At 30.7% G+C, this 27,469-nt stretch overlaps 3 protein-coding genes across 6 annotated transcripts; 2 read left to right on the top strand and 1 right to left on the bottom strand.

Moving 5' to 3' along the window:
* Window positions 1-3,702: 3,702 nt before the first annotated feature.
* On the bottom strand, window positions 3,703-4,170 carry LOC148572622 (uncharacterized). The gene has a single exon (XM_088507661.1). The coding sequence runs from the start codon at window positions 4,168-4,170 to the stop codon at window positions 3,703-3,705; it is 468 nt and encodes a 155-aa protein (XP_088363787.1).
* A 12,860-nt stretch (window positions 4,171-17,030) lies between these two features.
* Window positions 17,031-24,254, top strand: BGLU40 (beta glucosidase 40). The gene is made up of 13 exons (XM_088508689.1): window positions 17,031-17,411; window positions 19,884-19,950; window positions 20,653-20,711; window positions 20,803-20,878; window positions 21,590-21,661; window positions 21,770-21,857; window positions 21,965-22,220; window positions 22,669-22,784; window positions 22,955-23,178; window positions 23,293-23,324; window positions 23,441-23,543; window positions 23,737-23,845; window positions 23,950-24,254. The coding sequence occupies exons 1-13, from the start codon at window positions 17,277-17,279 to the stop codon at window positions 24,119-24,121; spliced, it is 1,509 nt and encodes a 502-aa protein (XP_088364815.1). The 5' UTR covers window positions 17,031-17,276; the 3' UTR covers window positions 24,122-24,254.
* Window positions 24,255-24,986: 732 nt separating this feature from the next.
* On the top strand, window positions 24,987-27,146 carry LOC107631835 (UDP-glucose 6-dehydrogenase 1-like). 4 transcript variants are annotated; one of them, XM_016335404.3, is made up of 3 exons: window positions 24,987-25,111; window positions 25,477-26,403; window positions 26,536-27,146. In XM_016335404.3, exons 2-3 carry the CDS (start codon window positions 25,510-25,512, stop codon window positions 27,082-27,084), a joined length of 1,443 nt encoding a protein of 480 aa, XP_016190890.1. In that variant the 5' UTR covers window positions 24,987-25,111; window positions 25,477-25,509; the 3' UTR covers window positions 27,085-27,146. The 4 variants fall into 4 exon arrangements, with proteins under 4 accessions (XP_016190890.1, XP_088364818.1, XP_088364819.1 ...); XM_088508692.1 differs by having other exon boundaries at window positions 25,006-25,111; window positions 25,498-26,403; XM_088508693.1 differs by having other exon boundaries at window positions 25,008-25,123; window positions 25,498-26,403.
* The last annotated feature ends 323 nt before the right edge of the window (window positions 27,147-27,469 follow it).

Here is a 27,469-nt window from a genome sequence, read left to right as displayed (position 1 = left end):
AACGTTTTGTAACGTTAAGGATGATTTTAATAACAAAAAAAGGTCAGGTACAAATTTGATTTTCACCCCAAATCTTAGGGATGAAAAAAGTACTTAACCCATTATTTAAATTTTGATATTTGACGCTTATTATATGTATTTAATTTTTTTAATTTACAAAATCGCAAATTATTAGAACATGAAAGGGAATAAAGAAAAGAATAATTTTCATTGAGTAAGTCAGTAATTAAAAATGAGGTATATATATATATATATATATATATATATATATACGTGAGCTGAGAGCCTAACTAACTATTATATCAGTATGAAGAATGACTAATTGACTGCTAACTAATTAAGTTAGGTATCCATAACACCCCCTTCAAATTGGCAGGTATATGTTGATCATGCCAAACTTGGAGATGAGATTGTGGAACTGGGTTGGAGTCAACGGCTTCGTGAAGACATCGGCAAGCTGATGCTGAGTTCGAACATGGATCAGTTTGATAAATCCTGCCATAACTTTCTCTCGAACAAAATGGCAGTCTACCTCAATATGCTTGGTTCTCTCATGGAATGTGGGATTTGATGCAATGTGGATGGCTGAAATAGAGTCACAAAACAGCATGAAAGATGGTGCCTTGATTTGAAAATCAAAGAGGAATCCTGTCAACCAAGTCAGTTCAGCAACCACTGCCGCCATAGCTCTGTATTCGAATTCAGCAGATGATCGAGAAACTGTTTGTTGTTTCTTTGACCTCTAGAAAATCAGAGAGTCTCCAATGAATACACAGTAACTTGTAACGCTTCTCCTAGTGTCGGGACATCCTGCCCAATCTGCATCCGCATACGTCATTAACCTCTTTTTTGATTTTGCAGAAAATAATAACCCTTGACCCACAGTTCCTTTCAAGTATCTCAAGAGATGGTGAAGTGCATCCAGGTGAGCAGTTCTAGGCTTAAATAAGAATTGGCAAAGGGTAGACACCGCATAGGTAATGTCCAGACGGGATATGGTGAGGTACATTAACCTCCCTATTAGTCTCCGGTAGATGGATGGGTCCGCAAGTAAATCACCATCGAAGTTGTTTAGTCTGAGGTTAGCATCCATCGGCAGAGAAACAGACTTGGAATCTGTAAAATTGGTATCCTCCAAGATGCTTAAGGTGTACTTTCTTTGGCTGAGGACAATTCCATTACTGGACCGTGCTAGTTCCAAGCCTAAGAAATACTTTAAATCGCCCAGAATCTTCAATTTGAAGGAGGCCTCTAACAGTTTCTGCACCTTATGCATCATATCCTTGGAGGTACTGGCTAGTATTATGTCATCTACATAAAGCAACAAGTAAACAATTTTGTCGCCACTGCCATAAGAGAATAGAGAGTAATCACGCTTGGACTGTTTGAACTTGTGAGTAAGCAGCGCTAAAGTGAATTTATGGAACCATTGTCTTGAGACTTGTCTCAAACCATAGATGGACTTGTTCAACTTGCATACGAGTCCAGAGTTCTGGGTCTTGTAACCCAGAGGCAGGTCCATATAAACTTCTTCGAATAAGTCATCGTTCAAGAAGGCGTTGTTCACATCTAGCTGCAACAAAACCAATTGTTGATGGCTGCCAAAGAAAGGAGAACCCTGACAGCGGTGAGTTTGGCCACGGGAGAGAAGGTGTCTTTAAAATCAATGCCTGTCTGCTGCGTATAGCCCTTTGCAACCAAACGGGCCTTATAGCGCTCTATTAAGCCATCTACCTTACACTTGACTTTGTACACCCAACGACAACCAATGGTGTGTTTTCCTGGTGGAAGAGGAACTAAAGCCCAAGTATTAGTGGCCTCCATGGCTTGAAACTCCTCATCCATAGCATGCCTCCACTCAGGGTACTTCATGGCTTGATGGAAGAAGGTGGGCTCAGGAATTGCAGTGACATTAGCTATGAAATGAGAGTGATGGTGTGAGATGTGTCGAAACTGATCTAGAGTCCCATGAGAGACAATATTGCACTGATAATCCTTGAGGTAAGGTGGTGGTATATGTTGTTTAGACGATTTTCTCAAGTTAATTGGTGAGCTTGGGATAATAGATTGATGTTGTGAGGTAGGTTCAGTGACTAGTGTATTCACATATGGTTGAGATGGTGGTTGGGCAGAAAGAGGACTGATAAGTGTGGCTGGAGGGGCTGCATCAGTGATAGATGCTGGAATAACTATATCAGGAAAATTGTCCACCATGGGCCTGGAAGTATTGGTTAATTGTTGAAAGGGAAATTCGGTTTCGACAAAGGAAACATCTATGGAGATAAAAATCTTCTTGCTCACTGGGTCATACAACTTGTAACCCTTGTAACCAGAAGGTAGCCAATGAGGATTGCACGCACTGCTCTAGAGGAGAACTTGTGTCTCTGAGATAGAAGAGAAGACGCATGAGCCAAGCAGTCGAAGACTATCAAAGAGTGATAGTCAGGTTGCTTAAGGAAGAGTCTCTCATAGAGAGAGCAGTGTTGAAGTGCTGGACTTGGTAAGCGATTGATGAGGAAAGTGGCAGTCAAGACACAATCTCTCCAAAAGGCAATTGGGATCTTGGACTGAAAGAACAATGCTCTAGCCACATTGAGTAGATGCTAGTGCTTTCTTTCAACAACAGCATTTTGTTCTGGCCGCTCTACACAGGAGAATTGATGAAGTATACCCTTTGAATTCAGGTAATCAAGGAGCATTAGTTCACCAGCATTGTCTGATCTCACCTACTTTACTCTTATATTAAACTGAGTTTCAATCATATTAAAGAAATTGATGAGAGTGTGAGAAGCATCAAATTTGCATTTTAGCAAAAAAGGTCCAAGTGAATCTAGAATAATCATCCACAATAGTAAAAAAATATCTCATGTTAATATAAGTTGGAACTCTATAAGGGCCCCAAATATCATAGTGAACCAAATCAAAAGAATTCTTACAAAAATGATTATTGGATTGAAAAGACAAACGCTTGAGTTTAGCTAAGGGACAGACTTCACAATTAGAATGGATGCATTTAAGAGTTTTATTGGACAAGTGAGGACTCAATTTGTTTAAGATTTTTTTTGGAAGCGTGACCTAAACGAGCATACCAAAAAGTGCTACAACATTAGTTACTGATCGACAACTATGAACAGAACTCTCAGTATGAACTATGAATGGTGATTGTAGCAAAAACAGGTCATCAATTTTATCACCTCTGCCAATCACCTTCTTGGAGGTCCTGTCCTATATGACGAAGGCTAAGTCAGAAAAGAAGACTGTGCAGTTAGACAGTTTCAACAAAGAACTAACAAAAATCAAATTAACTCAAAAAGAGGGAATGAATATGACATTGTAAAGGATTAAAAACAACATTACCAATAACTAAAGCACGAATTTTGGTATGGTCAGGTAAAGAAACAAAGTAATTTGTAAGAGGTTTGGAATTTTTTAAAAATTTAAGAGAATTAGTGATGTGAGTGGTGGCTCCGGAATCAACTATCCAAGAACTAACTTCTGCCTTTTGATTCGAATAATATAAGGAAAACACTTCACCTGTACAAATTTCAGGTTCAATGTCCTGAAGAGCTTGTTGAGTTTGCAGGAGAATCATCAATTGGTTGTACTGAGCTGCTGTAAGTGAGAAGCTAGATGTAGGAGATGGATCTTGGCTTTCTTGATCATGAGCGACCTTGATAACATGATGCACTTGGGATTTGGCATTCACAGGCTTGTTCTGGGAATATTCAAGAGGATATCCATGGGACAATAGCATTTATCTTTAGTATGTCCCAGCAACTCACAATGAGCACAAAGTAGATGATCTTTCCTCCCTTTTGTCTTAGGTCCAGAAGGAGCGGTGGGTCTTGGAGACTGTTTAACAGCAAAGGCCATATGTTGAATTGGAGAGGTGAGTGCTCTCTGCTTCTCCTCTTGCAACACAAGCGAAAAGACCTTTCCGATCGGAGACAGTGGATCTGACAACAGAATCTGGCTTTGAACATTTGCCAAATTCTCATTGAGACCCATAAGGAACAACATTACATATTCTTGATCAAGAAAGGCTTGAATTGGCTTAACGCCACCACAGGAACAAGATACCAATGGCTTAAAGGTGTTAAGTTCTTCCCAAAGTATCTTCAATTTTGTGAAATATTGTGAGACCGGGAGAGAGCCTTGAGTCAGAGACATGAGTGACCTCTTCAGTTCAAAGATGCGAGGTGCGTTGCTTTGAGAGAAGCGAGTCTCCAAATCTTGCCAGAGTAAAGTCGCGGATCTGGCATAGATGACGCTTGCCGTAATATCCTTAAAGAGTATTCAGCAACCACGTAGTGACGATGTCGTTCGTCCACTGCCACGATTCAACGAATGCAGGTTCAAGAACTGGATCTGGCTTCGGGAAGGAGCCATTAATGAAGCAGATTTTGCGTTTTCCACTCAACGCAAGCCTCATCGATCTGTATCATGAAGCGTAGTTGTCTTCTTGTAGAGGTTGTGAAACAAGTACGAGCCTTGAGTGATCGCCGGACTGGAGCAAATATGCATAAGGAATTGGCGAGGCCGGTGTCAGAACTCGAGGAGTATTGAAATCTCCCTGAAGAACTGTGGATACAGAGATCGTAAACATTTTGATTGATGAGTAGAAGAATAGAAAAAAAGTGTCGAAAGAGGAAGAACTTTCTTACAGAAACGAGAAAGAACAAGAAAGAAGAATAAAAAATTGAGAAATTTTTTCGAGAAAATCAAAGAATAAAGAGAAAGAATAATGCAAAAGTGTAAAAAAGAATTACATCTGATACCATATTAGAACGTGAAAGAAAATAAAGAGAAGAATGATTTTCATTGAATAAGTCAGTAATTACAAGTGAAATATATATATATAGGAAAAATATGAGGAACCAATAAAATTTATATATATATATATATATAGGAAAAATATGAGGAACCAATAAAATTTTTATACAATGTGTATAATAGAAATTTAAAGAATATTAGAGATATAATTATTAGTATTATTTTTTTTCATTAGTTAAAATTTTTAGAATGAGTGATAGCATGACATGGTATTAAAATTCTAGATCCAAAAATTTGAGAGTTGGATCCTTGGTCGAATTTTTTTTATAAAAATTATCAAATTCAAACCACACCATTAGTGTTTAAATGCATCACAAACACTCCTAAAATAATGTCTTCAAGTAACACTGCCGACTTCTTTAATTTTCTTCGTGGGAAATCTCCTAAAATTCGCTTGATTGATGTTTCTCAAAACAGAGGGTTTTTTTTTTTGGTCATGCAACAGAGGTTCAAAATTTCACCCAAAACCTCCCAATAATGATGCCGCGTTACAAGTATTTTCCCCTCAAGTTTTTGCGGATCCTTTTTCGACGCAAAACAATCATTGAGAGCAAAGCACATGATTACACTACATTATTTTCCATTTAAGAAAAAAATAAAAAAAACATTGTACTTGGTTCATATATTATGGTGCACTCATTTTTTAAACAAGTCAAGTTTTTGGCAATAAGAAACATATATCTTCCCTTCACTTGATCTTCATATTTTATTGGCAAACTATACAAATCATAAAAGTAAAATCGTCTCGAAACATTATAGTCACCTTCCAATTACATAAAGTAAATTCATATTCATAAAAATAATTTTCAGCACGAGTTACAAACGTTATCAAATTCCTCATCCACTACAAGCTATATAGACATATATATATTTTCCTCGGATTCTGATTAGGAACAAACTAGAAAGTGCACCCTACCATATATATATATAGCTAGAACTTAATAACTTATGCTTATATATTGTATATTTATTGACCTCCCTAATTTCTTGTATTTATTATTATTTATTTACAGCGAAACAGAGAGAGATAAGAGTAGTAGTGATGCATATAAGCTAATCAAGGTCCCTGACGCTCGGGTTCCTGTTCCTTGCTCCAGTCTCAGTCCCACCAAACGCAGCACAAGCAGAATTGTCAAACATTATAGTTCCATAATCAGTCACGTCATATGGGTCCGATTCCGAAGTGGGGCCCGGGTCAGGCGCACCTGCCGCCCGAGTTCCAAGCTCCTCTCTGCCCCGATCACGATCCTCGCTCTTCCTAACATCAGCCTGCTGCTCACGCTGGTCGCCGATAGTAGGAGCGTTTTGTAATAACTGCTCTCGGCTTGGCTGTTCCTGCGCCATTGTTATGTTAAATAAAAGACGAGGATGGAAGAGATGAGAATGAATGAGTAGGGTATATATATTCCCAGATGCGAGTCGGTATTATTATACATACTTTTTGCATCTTCTGCCACGTCCATGGAATGAGGCCACTCTTTCACAACACGTATCAACATGCATGTTCCGTGCGGTGGAGACACATTTGTATCCGTTCCTATTTCATGGATTCATCAATCATTTTAAATTCAATTTTCTGAAGGAGAGTGTTAGATAAATAATGACCATTTTAAACAACATAAACAATTACTAATCAAATAAAAACATAGCACAGTTAATACAAAGAGTAATAGATCATGTTATTTATGAGACTTTTTTATTTAATATTGTTATTTAATTTGGAATAAAAGAACGTATGGATAATTAATTTATTGAATAAAAATATAGTCACAAAAATGTAAAAATAAAAAATTTATAATTTAAGATTGTTTTTATTCTTTATGGATTCTAGACTTTTAAATATATAATTATAATGTATTAATAATAAAATATAAAATAAATAAAAAAGTATTTTGAGCTTTATTTTAAAAAATAAGATGAATGATGGAATCACACCACTCTAAATTATTTAGAGATAAATATAGTTTTAGAATATGCAAATTTTTTAAGTTAATTTTTAAACTAATTTTTATGATAAATATTTATTAGTATGCATGCCATACTGATACTCGTTAATGTTAATGGATTGATAAATTAGTTAAATTATTATATTTCATACACTCTAGTATAGGATAATTTTTTTTTTGTTAATATTTAAACACAAAAAAATATTCCATACAAAAACAAAACGTTTAAATATTGTTATCGGTTGTGGTTCTGAACTGATCCAAAATATTTAACCAATATGGACACCTAGTTGGACCATCGCAGCACGATAGCGGCCCAGTTAGATGTGGCAGCTGATTGAGTTAAAAGACTATGATACACGATCTGTCAATCCAACAAGCCCATTATAGCTTTTGAAATTTGTTAAAAACCCAACCATACAAAAAAAAAAACATATTCTAACACAGATAAATATTGAAGTACATTCAATACCAAAAAAGAAAAATTAGTGAAGTACTTCTAAACCAAAAAACAAATATTGAAGTACTTAACCATATATAAAAATATTTGTTTGAGTTGTTTAAATATCATATTTCAGATTTTCTTTTTAAGGATGACATGTATGTAGTAGGAACTCAGAGCTACTACTAGGAATTAAGATTGTGTTTGTTTTTATGAATAGGATAGAATATAACATTGAAATTAAGACAATAAAATAAAAATATTAAAAATTATTTTTTGTATATTGTGTTTAAATATAATATATAAGACACTAATATAATGTTTAATATTATATTTAGATATATATAGACAAGACTAAAATATTATACAAAATAATTAAAATAGATACATTTTTCATATTTTCTTTTTTCTCCCTCTGTCTCTCACTCTTTCTTTCCTTGTTACTTAACCTTTTTTAGTCTTTCTTGTCCAACTTAACATTTATTTTTGTATTCTTTAAATTTTTTATGTTTTTGCTTCTGAATTTTTAATTGTGTAAATTAAGAAATTCAATAAGCAATGAATTTGATCTTTTTACTCCAATTGAAAAAAAAGAACACAATGAAAGAAGAAAATCACAGAAATAAAAAAAAAAAACAGAAAAAAATAGTACTTTTGTATTTTTTGAATATCTCTCTAAAAATGAGATGCAAAAAAGAAACTTAAATTAGAGTTTTGAATTTTTTTTTTTTAAATTCATGCCTATCCTCCTAAAATTCTGTGTCTATAATTGTCTTTCATTTAAAAATAAATATAAAAATAAAAAAATTATTTTTAAAATAATATATCTATATTTTTTTATTCAAACACTTTTTAAATATTTATTTTCTAGGTCTTTGTATCCTCTACAAAAATCAAACGCAACGTAATTGTTGGTTTTCAACTCTCGGATACTCGAAATATTACACCTAAAAATTATACTGACGTTGTTAATTTAATTAGGGATTGTTAGTTGACAATCTAAATTAAACTTGGTGGTGAATTTTTCTTAAGTGAATTTATAATAGGAAAAGATGCATGTCTCTGTTAGTACACGTAATGCACATGTGAATCATCATATATAAATGTAAACTTAAGAAATAAGTTCTTCCCAAAAATGGTTGTTTGTCACCATATGATGATTACGCTTTTAACTTTTAAGAATCCTTTGACCTTGTATGAAAACAAAAAAAAAATGGCAAGAAGCCATTGGATAACAAATTAAAAATGTTAATTTTTAAATACTGTCCATAAAAAAAATTTATATAAATAATTAAATTATATATTTTTATTTATTTTAAATTATTATTTAAAAAATTATTTAAACACATAAATTTAATTAAATAATTATATAAAATTTATATATTAGTCTATAAAAATCAACCTCTTAAATTAAATATAATGTCGGCAAATTAATTAATATGTGCAGTGGATGATATGTTTAAATATGGAGAGACAGCGTACATGTATATAATACGAATTTTGATCTTTTAAATTTTAAATTTTTATTTTAGAGAATAAAATAATGTGATCTCTTAATTTTAAATGATTTATTGTTTATATTCTTTTTGTCCTACCTACAAAATAAAAAATAAAAAATCACATTTTATTCTATAAAATAAAATTCCAAATTTAAAAAATCCAAATCCGTATTATACACGTTAGATTTTAATTAGACGAGATTGCGGCACCACACTTTTCTTTCATATTTATGTGTCATTCACCCTTTAATCATTGTTCTGATCTCTTCCAAATATGAAAGACATTCATTCAACCAAATTATTATTAGGAACAAATCTGGATTAGCGCTAGAGCTGGTGCATTATTTTAATTCTCATCGTCGCGTTCTTCTTATCTTTTTAATAGGTCAGACAAAAACACCTACTTTTTGCTCTATCATATTTTAATAAAGGGGTATTTTAGTTATCTACAAGAAATACTTATGGATCATGCGAGATACCAAATTAATAAAACCTCCATTTTAAATTAAGCATCTTTACTTTAAAAATTTGGTACTTTATGATTATGTAAATGAAAAACAATTTGGAACGATGATATTTTCTATCATAAAATGTATTCCTCAATGAAAATGAAAATGATTCATACACTTTCTTTTGTCAAATTGTTTTGATCCGTTTAGCTAAATGAATGAATTATCTTCTTATCTTGTTTGGTCATTGTATACATTTTTTCAATTGATTAGATTGTTTTGTAGAACTCTCATTATTAGAGTGCACATTTTAATTAGTTGGAAAACTTTATACACAACCAGCAATAGTTGTTATGTAACTAAAACTATTTTTTTTCAAATTCATCCAATAATCATTCCAGCAGCCACTATATATATATATATTAGTAAATGGTCAAATTAATTCTTAAAAAATTACTTGTTTTTTAAATTCGTTCTCGAAAGTTTCTTTTCATCAAATTCGTCTTTTAAAAATTTTAAATTAGTTATGTTAATATTTTTGTCATTTTCTTTGTTAATAAGTGTTAAAATGGCATAGTCTCATCATACTCAATTAAGAGGTTGCGGGTTCGAGTCTTCTATTTTTAATAAAAAAAAGTGTTAAAATTTGCTAATGTAGCATGTTAAGTGATACCACAACACATATCTATGAGTCTTAATTGACTATTAACATAATAAATTTATGAAATTAGATTAAATCAAAACCTAATTGAGAGAAGAACTTGACGTATTGAAATTTTTTAATTTGGAGTTAATTTGATCAAATTTCATAAATTAATCATGTTAATAATCAATTAGGACTATTAGTCTACTAATAAGTATGTGTTGTGATATTTCTTAATATATCATATCAATAAATTTTGACACCGTTAATAATAAAAATGATAGAAAAACTAACAACTAATTTAAGGTCTTTAAAATACGAATTACGTTAAAAAAATATTTTAAAATTAATTTAAAAAATGAATATTTTTTTCGAAAATTAATTTAACAATTTACTCATATAGTTATATACTATTATTCTGTACGGAACCTATCGTTAAAATTAAAGCATATAAGAATGGGCCTTATTTGTTCCTTGAAAGCAATAAGGAGGAAAATTCACCGAAAAGAAAGGGAAAAAAAAAATAAACAAAACAACAGAATCTAATATATATTATATGGAAAAGTATAGATAACCAACAACATTTTTGAACAATATGTAAACAATGTGAATTAATAGGGTTAAAAGAATAAATTAATCTTAAATTTAATTAGTAGCATTAAACTAAGATGTACTGTATTTTTATTTGATTGATAATTGTTCATGTTGTTCAAAATAATAATTGTTTACCTAGCATTTCCCATATTATAGATAAAGTTTTCATCGTACGTACGTATATACCATTAATGCTTAGAAGAGTGAGTTCGTGTTATATATGTTCCTTCTACGAAATTGAAAGCTTGAAGATTTTATCGTTTTAATTAGCTAATCAATTCAATAAATTTGAGTGTAATACTCTGTTAACTAAGGAGTCCAGTATTAAAGTACGAGAATGGTAGCGCGTGGACGTGTTCCTTCTAACTTCTAAGATTTAACTAAAACAAAAATAATCAACTTATTCATCTGCTTAAATAAGTATTAAAAATTCAAATTTCGATTTATATATGTAATAATTGATTACCTAACAATAGACCAATGTTAAATAAAATTCAAATTCGTGACGAATTAATACTTAATTTATTGAGTTAAAAAATACCTTAAAAAAAAAAAAGCTAACGTACAATTTATGGTTGATAACATGGCATATTGAACCGCGGAAAATAAATAAATAAATAAAATGACAATCTTTTATATCTATATGACTATATCTATATCGATTGTTACTACTACTAATTAACTAGTAGTTAACGTGTTAAACGGAAATTACAAGGAAATTTCATCTTTGCATATATCATACAAGATGAAATGTCATGTTGTGTATATTGTACCTTAGCTAGTTTATGAATTTAAAAGTAAGTAGTGAAAGAGGGGATGCTGCATTGATTCAATGAAGCAAGATTGTGACGTTAAAAGTGTTGTGCGTGTTATATTTACCCCTATGTTTACTCTATATTGATTGGTTCATGTTCTTTTATAGTTTTATTATTAAATGAGATACAGGACTTAATTGATTTGGATCTCATATCTATCCATTCAATCCAATTGGTAAAAATAAATAAACAAATTCTCCTCGTTTAGATATTTAAATTAAACTACTCTTTCTTGTTACTTTGCTAGATTAAAATTAAGTACTTCTTAGTTTGTTTTACAACAAAATTTAAATAATTAAGTTAGCAATAAATTTTTTTATAGATTCAAATTGCAATACCAATATAAATATATAATTAATTAATGTAATAAAATGCATTTTAAATATATATTTCATTAACCATGAAATGTATAAAAATATTGAATTAAATGTTTTTTAAAAAGTAAAAATATTTTATAATTATGTGGTAAAATATTAAAAATAAATACAATTTATTTTTTATAGATGATGGACATAAAGCCCCGGAAAAAAAACTAAATAAAAACTATCCTAGAAAATGTAGTTTCAATAAAATTTGCATGAAAACTTAAAAAAAATACACAAAAAAATAGAAAAGAAAAAAAAATAACACATTCCAGTTGAAACTCATGTTTTTGTCATGTCAATCTATCTGTACAAACATTTTTTTTTTTTTGAAACTCAAGATAAATGTTCCAATTACTTAATTTACTACACTGTTTTTTAATAGCCAAAACTAATATTTTTGTAGAGTGCAATTTAATGATTTTTTGAAGGTAGTGCTACCTTAGAGTTCACTTCCATGTAAATATTTATGTACACCCAAAGTTTAGAGTCAATTCCAAATCTAACAGAATACTCCATAGTTCTGCTAAGTTACCATACAATTACCTAGACTCGCACTATAACAAGTAAAACGCAAACCGTCTGACTGTCCTTTGTAACAGAACCATTAGAATTCAGCTTAATAGGGGGGAGGCAAGTTTGGGGGTATCCAACGGATTTGTTTTTCAGCAAAGCATCCAATTCTTTTCTTTACCCAAACTATCTCCTAATATAAGTTATACTCTTTGGTAAGTGTACAGCCAAATCATAAATCTTACTTTCATTTACTGCATTGTCCCTCTCAAAAATATATTTGTTGCTATTCCGACCCACCCAACAAAAATTGGGGTCCATCCGACGGACCCACGACCCGACGGGATATCAATACGTCCGAGCCATCACATAACACAATACCCTTCACTATCGTCTGGATAGTTGGCAGCTTTCAGACAATTGGGTCCAAGTAAAAAGGTCCACTCGAGGACAAGGGATAAAGGGAAGGAACCTACTCCTCTCCAAGGTACATCACACCTTACCCTAATTTCGTCGTTTTTTTGTACAAACGCTTACTTTAGTATTGGAGTGTCCTTGCAGGTGACTCCACCCGCCAATCAATCGACGAGTCCCACCAGCCTTCCATTCCACAGATCTCGCGTTCAAGATCCAAATCCCATCCCATCCCATACAACTCTTCATCTTACCGGACCTGCGAGGAATCGAACAGTTACGACGATGCCAGAGAGAGCATCGGATGCAAGTAAACAACAAGGGTCAAAGAACGCCTTGGAAAATAAGATTGAGTTAATAAGTTCTTTAACAATCGGAAAAAGAGGAATTGGTCAAAGAACTTACCAAAACTCAATGAAGCGGCAATGCTCTTCACGTATTTTTTGCGACTCTATACTCACAATGGACGTGGAGCAAAGATTTTGAAGAAGAACCACAAACTGAGCAAGTATTCTCTTGTGTCATGTGCCTGCAAACTCAATCTCATTTGTCAAAAGAATTTCATTAGCAACTAGCCAAAAAAAAGTGTACAATCTTTAGGGGTTTTAACTTTCTAAATTCTCAACAACAAAAAAATCAACTTTAGAATCCTCATAGATATTTAAAAAGAGAAAGCACATTTATTTAATACTAAATTTACCATTAAAATTAAAAAATTACACTACCTGATCGCCTTCCGAATTTGTTTTTAGAGCCTTTAAGAATGAAAAAATAAATACAATTTATTATATTAATGAAATAAATATTTTATAATTATTGTAATTTTAATCAATAAAAAACATCGCTAATCTGTGTATAATTAAAATTGAAGTGTATTTTTGTAAAAAAAAAAATGAAATAATTTATTTTAATACTGTAGAGGAAGAGACTATAGATTTTCGAAAAAAATCAGTTAGTAAAAAGTGAATTTAGAAAGAAAAATGTTTCACTAATAAAGAAAAGAAAATAAAAAATAAAAAGTATCAAATTAAAATATAAAGCGTTTAATACTTTAATATGTTGAGACCACAAAAATAGAATGATGACATCTTCCTTTTTTAGTTAAATGTTTTTAACATAAATCTTGACTTAAACAGTAATATTTGGTAGTAATAAAAATTACAAAAAATAACTATAACTTATCTTATTTAATATTTATTAATTATCACAATAATTAATAAATATTAAATAAGATAATTTTTTATTATTTTTTTTTGTCTCTCTAATATTACCATACTTAAATTATATAACGCGTTTGAGAATTATTCCTTAATGCAGTACGATTTTAATTAGGATTTGATAAAAGATTGACTATTAATTAATGCATAACGTTTTAAGTACAGCAGACATAAATGATAACAAGTCACTCGGATTATGAAAAGGCATTCACATAATTTAATTATATAAATAAGTAAAAAAGATATTTTTAGTTAGAATTTTATTATTTTATTTTTTATTGGAAAAGTATAGTTATTGTTTGTAACGTTCTTTTAAAATTTTTTATCCAAAACATTTTACTTTTGTCATTGCAATATATATGCTAATGCTACAAGTTGTAAAGGAAAAAAATATATCATAACATCAAGTTATAATGTTAGTAAATACGACATGTATGTTTATTATTTATTTGAATAAAATAATCTTGTTGTTTATCATTGTTTTTCCTCATTTTTTATGCTTTTTAGGAGATGTAAGAGGTTTCTTTATTTTATTTAAACCCTACTCTTAATGTTCAATTAATCTTTTCCAATTTAAGATTTATAGCATTAAACTCTATCCTATGGTTGTTGGAGTATAGTCCTAGTAGTCCTACATGGCTACAGCAAGCTTTAATTTACATTCTTAGATATAAATACAATTAATTTAGTCGTACAATAATTAATTTACATTAAACTCTGGTCTCGAGCGTGAGCGAGGATGATAATACTAGAGTCTTTAAGTATAAAAACTTTACTTCATTTTATGAAGTAATTTTTAGATTTAATACGTATAACTAATTTTATATATATATATATATATATATATATATATATATATATATATATATTTTAAAGTTAAGAGTCAAATTTAAACTCAAAACTTCTAATTGAATATAAAAAAAAATATATCATTTAAATTATAATTCATTGACAACTAATTCTTTATATTTGGTTATAAATATTTAACAGAAAAGTATTAGTCCTTATTTCTCTGCAGCCTGGAGAATCAGAATGGTTTACGGTTTGAATCCTCTGCTCAAAAGAATTTTTCATGACATATAAAATTTTATCTAAAATTAAATTTACTTATACTAAAACGACCCCTATTATTAGATAGATAGTCTTAATTAATTCTAATAAGAACATAAGAAAGTCCTAACGTACATAGAACCATATCCATGAACGATATGACGAGGATGAATTCGTTTGCATACATATATATACTAACTGTGACTCTTTTTTGTTTGAATTACTCAACATAGCACAGTAGAGTAATTAGAGTCAAGAACATAAGTAAATCTCAAATTACAAATATTACTAATAATTTTAAGAGTGGTATCAACTTTTGGTTATTTTTGTCATTGCCATCAACAACCAAAGAAAGCACCACCAAGCCACTCATCAGAGAACATGAAGGACCTGTTAATTATTTCGACGACTTCTGAGCCATGGTTATTGAAAATTCGATCATTTTTCTCTAGCCAAATTGCCCAAATAACAGTAAAGAATCCAACCAATCACCTCTTTCTCTCAAACTTTCTCCGTGCCGCATGCGTCCAACTCTCAAAGTGTTGCTTCAGTGTACTTGGTATGGTCCATGACCTTCCAAGGGCGAACAGCCACGCACTCCACACCTGCCAAGTGATCTCGCAACTAATAAACAGATGAAAAGCGAACTCAACAGTCTTACTGCATAAAGCACACATATTATCACTCTGACCAATAACACCTAGTCTGGATAGTCGTTCTTTAGTACTCACCCTCTCAATCAACACAAATCAAGTAAACAGTTCAACCCTGTGTGGGACGAAACCCCTCCAAACAACACTAGTAAAGTTATAGTTCGTTATTTTCTTTGGGGAGACCGCTTCTTGCATCACCTGTACAAATGATTTAGTCGAGAAAATACCAGTTCTATCAAATTTTCAGACAACCCTATCCTTCTCTTAGTTGATAGCTTTACTGTCAGTAAGATCTCATGGAGTTGGTTCAAAAGCTCCAATTCCCATTGAAACAGCGATCTCCTCCACTGGAAGCTCCATATCCACTCTAATCCATCCCAAAACTCACAGTCCCAATAACAGATCCTTTAAGGTTTGAGATCGAGAACAGTCTTGGGAACATCTCCTTCAAGACCCCACTAGATAGCCAGACATTTTCTCAAAATCGGATTGTGCTGCTACGTCCATTGTAACTTTACTAGCTGTGACTCTTAATTTATATTGTCAAATAATAACTCTGTGTATATATACATTATGAATTTATCAATTTAATATCTGATAATTATTTTAATAATCAATTTATTAAACGAGAAAAATTAAGAGGTCAATATCTTTAATGAAAAAATTAGAGAATTGATTAGTATTGATTCAATTGCAAAATAGAAATGTTGCTCATCTGATATAGTTTGATTAAGTTTCAGAAAATTCTGATATTAATAAATATAATCTAATTCATATGTAATTTAAAACTGTTAATATATTTAAAAATAAAGTATTATCATGATATATAATCAAAATTCCAAATTTTAAATTAATTAATTTTAAAATTTATTAATTTTTAGTAGATTGATCTAATAGTATGATGTTAAAATTCAACAATTGAGGATAAATTTCACCACAAATAAGTTAGTTATTGAATGAACAAGTCAATAAAAGTAATACCTAATTAAAACAGATCCCTCCAATATACGAACTTACGAAGATATTAGTATAAAATCACATTATATTGATTAAGATGTATGCCGGATATGCGTGTATTAGATTTTTAAAAAGGGATAAAGATAAAATAATTATATTAAGTTGTTAAGTGTATATCAAAATTAATTATAATAAATATTAAAATATAAAATATATATTAAAAAATAAATTAAATAATATATATTTATATATAAATATATAATGACTAATTTTTAGTACTGATATATAAAAAATAAAAATGTGGTGAGAAAACAAGATGGGAAAGCAATCCAAACATTCATGGTGTGTGTGAGAGTCTGAGAGAGATGTTCTTCCGTATTAGGCCAACATCCAAATAACGAATTTATATAATATATATTATATATAAATAATTTCTTATAATAATAATAATAATAATAATAATAATAATAATAATAATACAAGACATAATTTTTCTGTCTTCTTATCTTAATAAAAAAAAAACATCATTTTTTCATTTTTACTCGAAGGTTTTGAATTCGAATCTCACTCCTAAATTTTTTTTTAAAATATTCCGATACAACTAAAATTTCTCTAATATTAATAAACAGAATTTGACCATTGTAACAGAACCCCCACCAGCACGCACTAACAAGTAACAACTAACAACATAGCATGATATGGGCATATGGCCACATTCCCTTTCTTTTTCTAGCATGATACCTTTCCCCATTCACACTCTCCCCAATCTGTACCGCTAATCCCGCCTTTCTCTCTCTTATATCTATATATAATTATGTATAAGCTCCTACATCTATCATCATCACTTGTACATACAATTTTTCCTTCTTCTGATTGTTAATAAGTAAGTATGGGGTTGAGAAGAGGCATAATGGCAGCCATGGTAATTACACTGATGCTTCAAGTTGCGATGTGTAAATCGGAGATAAGCAGGGCGGACTTTCCTAACGGCTTTACATTTGGCACTGCTTCTTCTGCCTTTCAGGTTAGTCTTCTCTTCTCTTCTAGAAAACTCCGATAAATATCAGGTACTTATATTTTGAAAACTATTCGTATTATCAGAATTTATTATATTTAGTCGTCGTTAATTTAATTTTTTTAATTTAATTTATTTAATTTAATAATTTAATCACATATTTTATTTAATATTTTTAAATATTAATGACTAATAAATTCTGATAGCGTTCTAATATCCCTCTATACTTTTATGAGTTTTATCTCGTTTAATCACTTAAATATTAATTATCTCGATAGCCACTTGTTGAGAAGTTAGGAATAATAAAATATGAAAAATAAATAGGTAGGTATATGTTTCGAGGTTTTAGATGGTATCAATGGTGCGGAGCATGAATAGAAGAAACCGTTACCGGAGATGAGTGATGGAGAGAAGATAAGATTGATAAAAAGAACCACAACAACCACTGCCAGATTAATAGTGTTATTGCCCGTTATATTGTTATGAATTATATCGTTTGATTGGTGGATGCCATATAATAATATAACAAACTTTGTCCTCATTCCGGTCACGCACTACCTTATTGTTTGACTCTCATTGATTTTATTTTTCAGAAAAAGATAATTTCAAATTTTTTTAATATTGGAAATTTTGAGATTGAATCAACACAATAGTGGAGGCTTTCTTCTTTTCCTCATCTTCTGTTTTTTATTTCCTTTTTCTTTTGACGGAAAGGAAGATTAAAGGCAAAAGGAAGGGCCAAGAATGTACCAGAAAGAAAACTTAAATAATAATGTGATGAAATTACCTATATCATTTATAAAACATGAACGTATGGAATTCCCTAAAAAGAAAATATGGTATAAAAAGCACAAAATTGATGACAATGCACGTGAGGCTCTTGAACTGTGTGGCACTATACCTAATGGCTATGAATTTCCAGTAGAACGGTATTACCTTTCATATATTCTATTATAATTATAATCCGAATAAAATATCATGTTAGTCTCTACAATATTTAATTTTGATAAAACAGTCTCTGAATTCAGAGAACATACAGTGATATTTTGATCATTCAGAAATAATTTAAGTTTAATTAAATACACTATCTTTTATAAAAAATAAATGGTTCACGCATTTGATGATCCAATTTTTTGTTGGGATATCTACAATATCTTTTAGAAGTAGGTGCATACAAAAAATAAAGGGAGAAAAATTGATCTTTGGACATTTTTTAATTTCATTTTGCTATTCATATGAAAAAATTTATTTATTATAAAATTTTTAAATTTAGAAGATAAAAAGATTTAATTTTTTCAAGTAGATTTACAAAAAAATCACATCAACATTTAATTTCTTGGAGTCTTCTTTTAATATATGTCTTCTTACATTTAATACATTTTATATAAAGAAGATTTTTTTTAGAATTAAAATGTTATTTCTTTCATTCAAAAATCATTTTATGAAAAATTAAGGCTATAATAAGAATATATTCTTACCTCTCTATAATACAAAATAATAGGTGATGTTATATGGTCAAGTTATGTTGATAATTAAGTTCAATAATCAAATTGATTCAATAATTTAAGAATTAATAACAAAAAATTTTAGTTAAAAAATAAAAATAAAAATAAAAAGAGACATAAAAAAAATATAAGTATAAAAATAATTTGTTCTAACATTTGTTGGGCAGGATATGGATATCACATGTGTTTATGCATGTTGGATACCCACCGAACTTTTAGCATAAAAAAGTCAAGTTCAATTCACAATAAAATTAAAGAACATTCTACTGTACAGATTAAAATTGTATATATAAGAAGAGAATATAAATTTTTTTGTGTAGTTATTTTTATTATATTATTATTATTATTCAAAGTGTGAACCCTAGTTTTTCAAGTATTATTTCATTCTATAAATTTTTTTTTTGTAAATTTACATCTTTATTCTATAATTCACCTAAAATTAATTAATTATTTTTTCTGTACTTGTTGAATTAAACTTAAGTAATTAGTAAGCTACAAGCTCTCTAGCTGGTTTCCTTTGGGTTAAAACTTAAAAGATAAATAAACTTTACTATATTTTAATAATATATTTGTTAATTTTTTTCATCTATATTAAAAATTGTCTTAAAAATTCGAATGGCATAAGAAAATTTATAAACACAACATATCAAAATCAAAATTATATAAAAAAAAACTTGTAGAAAAGTATGTTTTGATGATTGTTAAAGACAATATTACATTAACAATACAAGATTTATTTCTAGATGCAATAACTATATTATTGTTGTTGTTATTATGCAGGCACACTGATTAACTACTGTTATTCTTGTTCTTAAAAAGAATTTTGTTAACGTCTCTCTTTTATTTGTTTAGCTTTTCATAACATGTTTTCGTTTCTTTTTTATTTTTTTCTCTCATCAATAATGATATAATAATTGTTCATATACAACTATGCAAGCATGTGATTGAATTAATAATATTGTTGACTTTTGTGTAGTATGAAGGAGCAGTAAAAGAAGACGGAAGGGGACCATCTGTATGGGATACTTTCTCACATACTTTTGGTAATAAACTATACATTACTACCTAAAGACATGCATATTTAAATATCCATAACTTACTCTTTAATTATATTCTAATTCTAACTCTAATTTCTATTTAATTTAATATATAGTACTAAATTATGGTTTGGATCGACTAAACTGTTAGTGATCTTTTTTTTTCAAATATAAGGATTTAACTAATTTGTGTCCTAAGAATACATTTTAAAAGTATAATAATAAAATATTTTTTAATGCTTTTGATGTGTATTCAATGCATTAAAAATGTAAAAGCATTAAATTTTACCATAACTTTTATAAAACATTTTCTTTTAAGATATGCTTAATTTATGTTCTTAAAACACAAGTTAACAAAATTCTAAATATAAATAAGATTGATGTCAAGTGATAATAAATTTCAATATGAGTATTTATTAGCTATTTGTATTTTTCCTGTTGAAACATATGTCATGCATATATGATATGACTTTAATGTCTAAGACAGTTACAGTTTCTCATTCTTATACAAAATTGGTTATGTTCGCTGTTTTGTTGCTATATCCAAATAAAGTCTGAAAACTATTCTAACTAAAATCAGATTAATTTCAGCTGATAAAAATAAAGGTGTATTTATATTTATATTAATTTTTTACTCAAAGCTCATGGAATTGTTTACTTAATAAATGGAGGCTAATAATTTTTTTTCCCCTTTAACTTTTGTTTCAGGCAAGATACTCGATTTCAGCAATGCTGATGTTGCAGTGGATCAATACCATCGATACGAAGTATGTTGCTAAATATATTATAAATATTTGATATATAATAATAGTTTGATATTTGTTTAATTTTGTAATTTGGATTGGATGTTGGGGGCAGGAAGATATTCAACTCATGAAGGACATGGGAATGGACGCCTATAGGTTTTCCATTTCATGGACTCGGATTTTTCCAAGTAAGCAAAGCAATTATATACTATATTCCTTCAATAGACATTAATTATAAACCAGTTAATTTATTATAATTTTTTTTCAAAAAAAAAAAAAAAATGCAGTTCTTTTGTTATTCATTGTAAACGCTTTAATGCCTTAATTATGCTTGTGAATTGTGATCCAAGGGACGTGGACCACCTGCTATAAATACTACTAATTGTTCAATCTCATCAATTTGATCTATTCACTCAAATTGCATTGTATTGTGTTGCTTTATGTCATTATCATGTGAGGTAGTACTATAACTTCATCGTATAACACAATAATGTTGTAGTTCCCAAGTGATTGACACTTGACACCACTGTGAATCTCCCCTTTCAAGATACCAAACAAAAATCAATTGCTGCACTCTTTTATTTTTACAGCAAGAAAAAGAAAGAGTTTAATTTTAATGCACTCACAGTATAAAGTGTTTTACACAGTCGTATAATTATATTCGTTCTTTTAGATGACTATTCACGCTGTCAATATGAAATGTAATTTTTTTTACTGATGTAGCATTACGTAATTAGATACACACGTAATTAGATACACGTATAAAATTATTTTACACTGACAGTACATCAAAATTAAATTCAGGAAGAGGATTGATATGATAATTATCAAGTATCAAATACAGTATATATTTTCAGTTATAAATGTCAAATTTACCTGCTTTAAAATTCATGTATCAGATGGAACCGGAGAAATTAACCAGGCAGGAGTTGATTACTATAACAAACTCATAGACGCATTACTCGCCAAAGGTAATTAATTAGATTTTTTTAGTAATAGAGTTTAGATGCAGATGCAAAAATAAATAAGAGGGCTTATTACTTATTAGATATGGTTTTGATTGCTTGATGAGTTTACAGGAATTGAACCATATGTGACCATATACCACTGGGACCTACCACAAGCCTTAGAAGACAAGTATAATGGATGGCTCAGTGCTGATATCATGTATGAAGCATTTTTCAACTTTGTGATGTTATGTCATTGCATTCTTACAGTGCTTAATGATAAGTTCAAGTAAAATTAATATACTAATGATTGTGTGACACTTGCAGAAATGACTTTGCAAATTATGCTGAGATATGCTTTCAGAAATTTGGGGACAGAGTGAAGCATTGGATCACATTTAATGAGCCACACACATTTGCCACACAAGGCTATGATGTTGGTCTTCAGGCCCCTGGAAGATGCTCCATTGTTCTTCACCTGTTTTGTAGGGCTGGCAACTCTGCTACTGAACCTTACATTGTTGCTCATAATGTCCTTCGTTCTCATGCACTTGTTGCTGATATATATAGAAAAAAGTATAAGGTGAAGACTTTATGGTTATGGTTAATTTTGATCCACTGACAGTGTAAAATATTTTACACAGTCATGCAATCAGATCCGTTTTTTTGGATGATCATTTACACTGTCAATGTGAAAAGTAGTTATTTTTACTGATATAACATTACGTATTTAAATGCACGTATAAAATTACTTTACACTAATAGTGCATCGAAATTAAATTCTATTTTCATTACCTTTTAGTGCAGGTTTCTAATTCTGTGTAGACATGAAAAACATTTTGGTACTTGGAAAATTGAGACGCTTTTTAAGAAGAAAACTGAATATATAAAAATGTGTCAAATTTATAATTTATTTTCTTGAAATATGAAAAAAGTTGTCTTCTAAAATTGTGTAACTAATAATTTCTTAATCTGTATGTCATTAAAAAGTTTATGTGGTTGTAATTTGTAAAGAACTTGTGATTCCACAGGCTGCACAGGGTGGATCACTTGGGATAGCCTTTGATGTGATTTGGTATGAGCCAGCAACAAACACCAAAGAAGACATTGAAGCTGCTCAAAGAGCACAAGATTTCCAGTTAGGCTGGTAAGGCTACTTATCAAGATATTCTTATTTATTATTAGATGAAATGTGAAATTTAGAACAAATAGATTTCACATCTTATCTAATAATACCAGTGTCTCACAAATATTATATTCAAATAACGTTACTCCTATTTAAATTCCAATTACTAATTAAGTTAATTATAATGATAGGTTTCTTGATCCTTTGATGTTTGGAGATTATCCAGCTTCAATGAGAAGCAGAGTAGGGAACAGGCTCCCAAAATTTACCCCATCTGAGGCTGCCCTTGTGAAAGGTTCCTTAGATTTTGTGGGAATCAATCATTACACCACTTTTTATGCAAGAGACAATAAAACTAATCTCATTGGAGTTCTGCTCCATGATACTGTTGCAGATTCTGGTGCTGTTACTCTTCGTAAGTTCTACACTATCAAATATCAACTAGTCATTATTTTTATTTTGTTGGCACTGTAATTTTTCTGTTTTGCACTGTCACTGAAGTATTTTCCTTTTTTTCACTTGCTTTCAGCATTCAATGGTACTAAAGCTATTGGAAAAAGGGTAAGCCTTTGCATCATTACCTTCTCTTTTTTCTAATTGATATGTGATATGAGATCCTGGCCTAATCTATTTTAGCACCACCTAATTTTGAAAATTAAAATGCTGTGTTGTCTCAGGCAAATTCTATATGGTTGTATATAGTGCCACAAAGCATGAGAACCTTGATGAACTACATCAGACAAAAGTATGGAAACCCTACAGTCTATATCACAGAAAATGGTAACCTTCAAAACATAAATTACATAATTGATGCTTACTATGTACATTATGTCACAGAATCTAAAGCATTAATCTAAAATATACTTTGTTCTGTGTACTTTCATGTTCCATAAATAACACTAAAGTGTATATATTATAGTTTTGACTAGAAAGCTAAATCTTTACTTTCTACAATGGTTGTGACTTATGACAGGGATGGATGATGGGAATAGCCCATTTACCTCCATTAAGGATGCTCTAAAGGATGAGAAACGGATTGGGTACCACAGTGGCTATTTATCTAATTTACAAGCTGCTATAAAGTATGTACTAATAATTTATGGCTTCATTTCATTACTACCAATATATTTTTGTCAATTGTATTATTATAAGCTTAGCAATGATTATCTGATTTGATGAATTGCAGAGATGGTTGCAATGTGAAGGGATATTTTGTGTGGTCACTACTTGATAACTGGGAGTGGGCAGCTGGATACAGTTCAAGATTTGGTCTATACTTTGTTGATTACAAAAACAATCTAAAGAGATACCCTAAACAATCTGTTCAATGGTTCAAGGACTTCTTGAAACCATCTTAATAGCTGTCGAAATCATATATACATATATAGGTTATAGTGTACACCTTGTGTTTAGATCATGAAAGCAAAAGAAACCACATTCAATGATTTGTAATGTTTAAAGATAATAAAATGAAATTTATTTTATTTTTAACGATGGTTTAACTTTCTTATTCTTAATAAGAAACAAGTTTGCCTATATACTTTAGACAGAGTTTCAAATTTAACTCTACAAGATCATTATGTTAAAACATATTCATTTTCTATATTGTAAATGAATATGAACTTAATTTATTATATACAGAAAATCAATCTATTCATAACTTAGTTCAAGTATTTGTATAAGTAATAAAATTTAAAAAGAAAATCTTTATAATTATAAATAGCTCACTTATTCACTTATGAAAACATCAAATATTTAAATTTTAATATATATATATATATATATATATATATATATATATATATATATAAATTATTGGCCGACAAATACTTAAGTGGAGTTTAAATTCATGACCGATTAATTATTGGCTTGTTGAGTTAGAATGTATTGCGAGAAATAACAAAAAAAGAAAAAAAATTATTGTTCCAGTGGTTTTATTTAATTTAAGTATGATATTCAATTAAAAAGAAAATATTTATTATTTGGGGGAAAAAACGCTAACAAACAAGAAAGATGATAAATAGAAACAAAAAGAAGACATTGCTTTTAATATGTAAACATTTACGTTTATAGCTATTAAATAAACAAAACAATAAATTGATTAATTTTCAGAAATTTGAACGGATGTATATTGATTCCTCAAATGTACATATGATACTAATGAGTTGATAGCGCCACTTACAATGTAATTATAGCATCATTATAAATAGATCCGAAATAATTCATTCCACTATTTTAGCTCACCACAGAACAGACACAAACATTCACATAACAGAAACAAACCTTCACCCTCATCACCGTCACTTTCTTCTTTTTCTTCTGTTCTTCTAATCTACCGCACAAACAAGGTTATCATTCGAGCTATGTTCTTATCTTGAGTTGCCTTTAGAAACTTGGTTGAAGTTGAACTCTTTGTTTGTAGGTGGATAGAGATCCAATATTGGCACTTGTGTGAATTGTCTAAGATCTGCTACCATATATTTTATTGTATCATACACTTGTCTAATTCCACAATTTGTCTCTTTTTTCATGTTTGCATGTGTGCGTGTAGAATTAGATAACAAGAACACTTTCATTTTCTGATTTTAGGTAACATCACATAATGATTGCACCAATAGAATATTAGATTTAGTGGTATAGATAGGAGTTAGAATAGATCTCCATATGCTATGAAATTTGAATGATGAATGATTATCAATTTCATAAATTGTAGGTGCTGAAAATCTAAAAATAGAAAACCTAGAAAATGGTGAAGATTTGTTGCATTGGAGCCGGGTATGTTGGAGGGCCAACAATGGCGGTGATTGCATTGAAGTGCCCTAACGTTCAAGTAACCGTGGTGGACATAGCGGAACCAAGAATCAATGCGTGGAACAGCGGAACTCTGCCGATCTACGAGCCAGGGCTGGATGATGTGGTGAAGCAATGCAGAGGGAAGAATCTCTTCTTTAGCACGGAGGTGGAGAAGCACGTGGCGGAGTCTGACATCATCTTTGTTTCCGTCAACACGCCTACAAAGACTCAGGGCCTCGGCGCAGGCAAGGCGGCCGACTTAACTTACTGGGAGAGCGCTGCCAGGATGATCGCCGATGTGTCGAAGTCGGACAAGATTGTGGTTGAGAAATCAACTGTCCCTGTGAAGACTGCAGAGGCAATTGAGAGAATCTTGACACATAACAAGAAAGGAATCAATTTCACAATTCTATCAAATCCTGAGTTTCTTGCTGAGGGAACTGCAATTCAAGATCTGTTTAATCCTGATAGGGTGCTAATTGGTGGAAGGGAGACACCTGAGGGGCAAAAAGCCATAAATGCCCTCAGAGATGTGTATGCTAATTGGGTCCCTAAGGAGAGGATCCTCTGCACTAATCTCTGGTCTGCTGAACTGTCAAAGCTTGCTGCTAATGCTTTCCTTGCCCAGAGGATTTCCTCTGTCAATGCAATGTCTGCATTGTGTGAGTCAACTGGTGCTGATGTTTCGCAGGTTTCGCACTCCATCGGGACGGATTCTAGAGTCGGGCCCAAGTTCTTGAATGCCAGTGTTGGATTCGGTGGATCATGCTTCCAGAAGGACATACTCAATTTGGTCTACATTTGTGAGTGCAATGGCCTCCCTGAGGTTGCGAATTACTGGAAGCAGGTACACTAAACTTAGCACTCTTTTCTTTCTATAAGTCCAAAATATATGAACTAGCACCCAAGTGAACAATTCTCATGCATGTGGAATGCATATATAGTAAATAGTAAATAGTAAATAGTGCACTTATGACAGGTGGTAAAGGTGAATGACTACCAGAAGTCGCGGTTCGTGAACCGGGTGGTTTCGTCCATGTTCAATACAGTTTCAAGCAAGAAGATTGCGATCTTGGGATTCGCCTTCAAGAAGGATACAGGGGACACAAGGGAGACACCAGCTATTGATGTATGCAAGGGACTCTTAGGGGACAAGGCCAGATTGAGCATATTTGATCCTCAAGTAACTGAAGATCAGATTTTGAAGGATTTGTCTATGAAGAAGTTTGATAAGGACCACCCTTCACATCTTCAACCTGCAAGCCCTACTTCAATAAAACAAGTTTCTATTGTTGGTGATGCATACGAGGCAACTAAGGACTCACATGGTATCTGCATTCTAACTGAGTGGGATGAGTTCAAGAAGCTTGATTATCAGAAGGTGTTTGATTCAATGCAGAAGCCAGCATTTGTATTTGATGGAAGGAACATTGTGGATGCTGATAAGCTCAGGAAAATTGGCTTCATTGTTTATTGCATTGGAAAGCCATTAGATCCATGGCTCAAGGACATGCCTGCTGTGGCATAATATATTAAAGAATACAAAATAAAAAGTTATATACAGAGGGAAACTTCTGATTCAAGATAAAATGCATCATATCCTGGTATATGTTGAATGTTCTCATTCTTTTTTTACTTACACTTTCTTTTAGAAGGTTTTGTCTCTTTGTACCAAGTTTATGGCACGTTATTGTTTCCTATATTATTTTCTTGTTAGGTAGCTGAAATTCCTTATTTATTGACCTGCCTATAGATATAATAAGCGACTAGTTATGGAACTTTAATACAATGGATAACAGTCATTTTTCTTATTGGCCATTGATTGATAAATGCTATTATTTTGTGTTTTTTGGTTCTCTGGCTTTAGCTTGTTAAAAAGTAAAAACACTATAAAGTAAAAAAGGGAAGAAAAA

The sequence above is a fragment of the Arachis ipaensis genome, chromosome B3 (genome assembly GCF_059453495.1).
Source record: "Arachis ipaensis isolate K30076 ecotype BB chromosome B3, ASM5945349v1, whole genome shotgun sequence".
NCBI lineage: Eukaryota > Viridiplantae > Streptophyta > Magnoliopsida > Fabales > Fabaceae > Arachis > Arachis ipaensis.
Note: the sequence above shows the minus strand (reverse complement) of the source record. Positions and strands in the feature narration are given on the sequence as shown.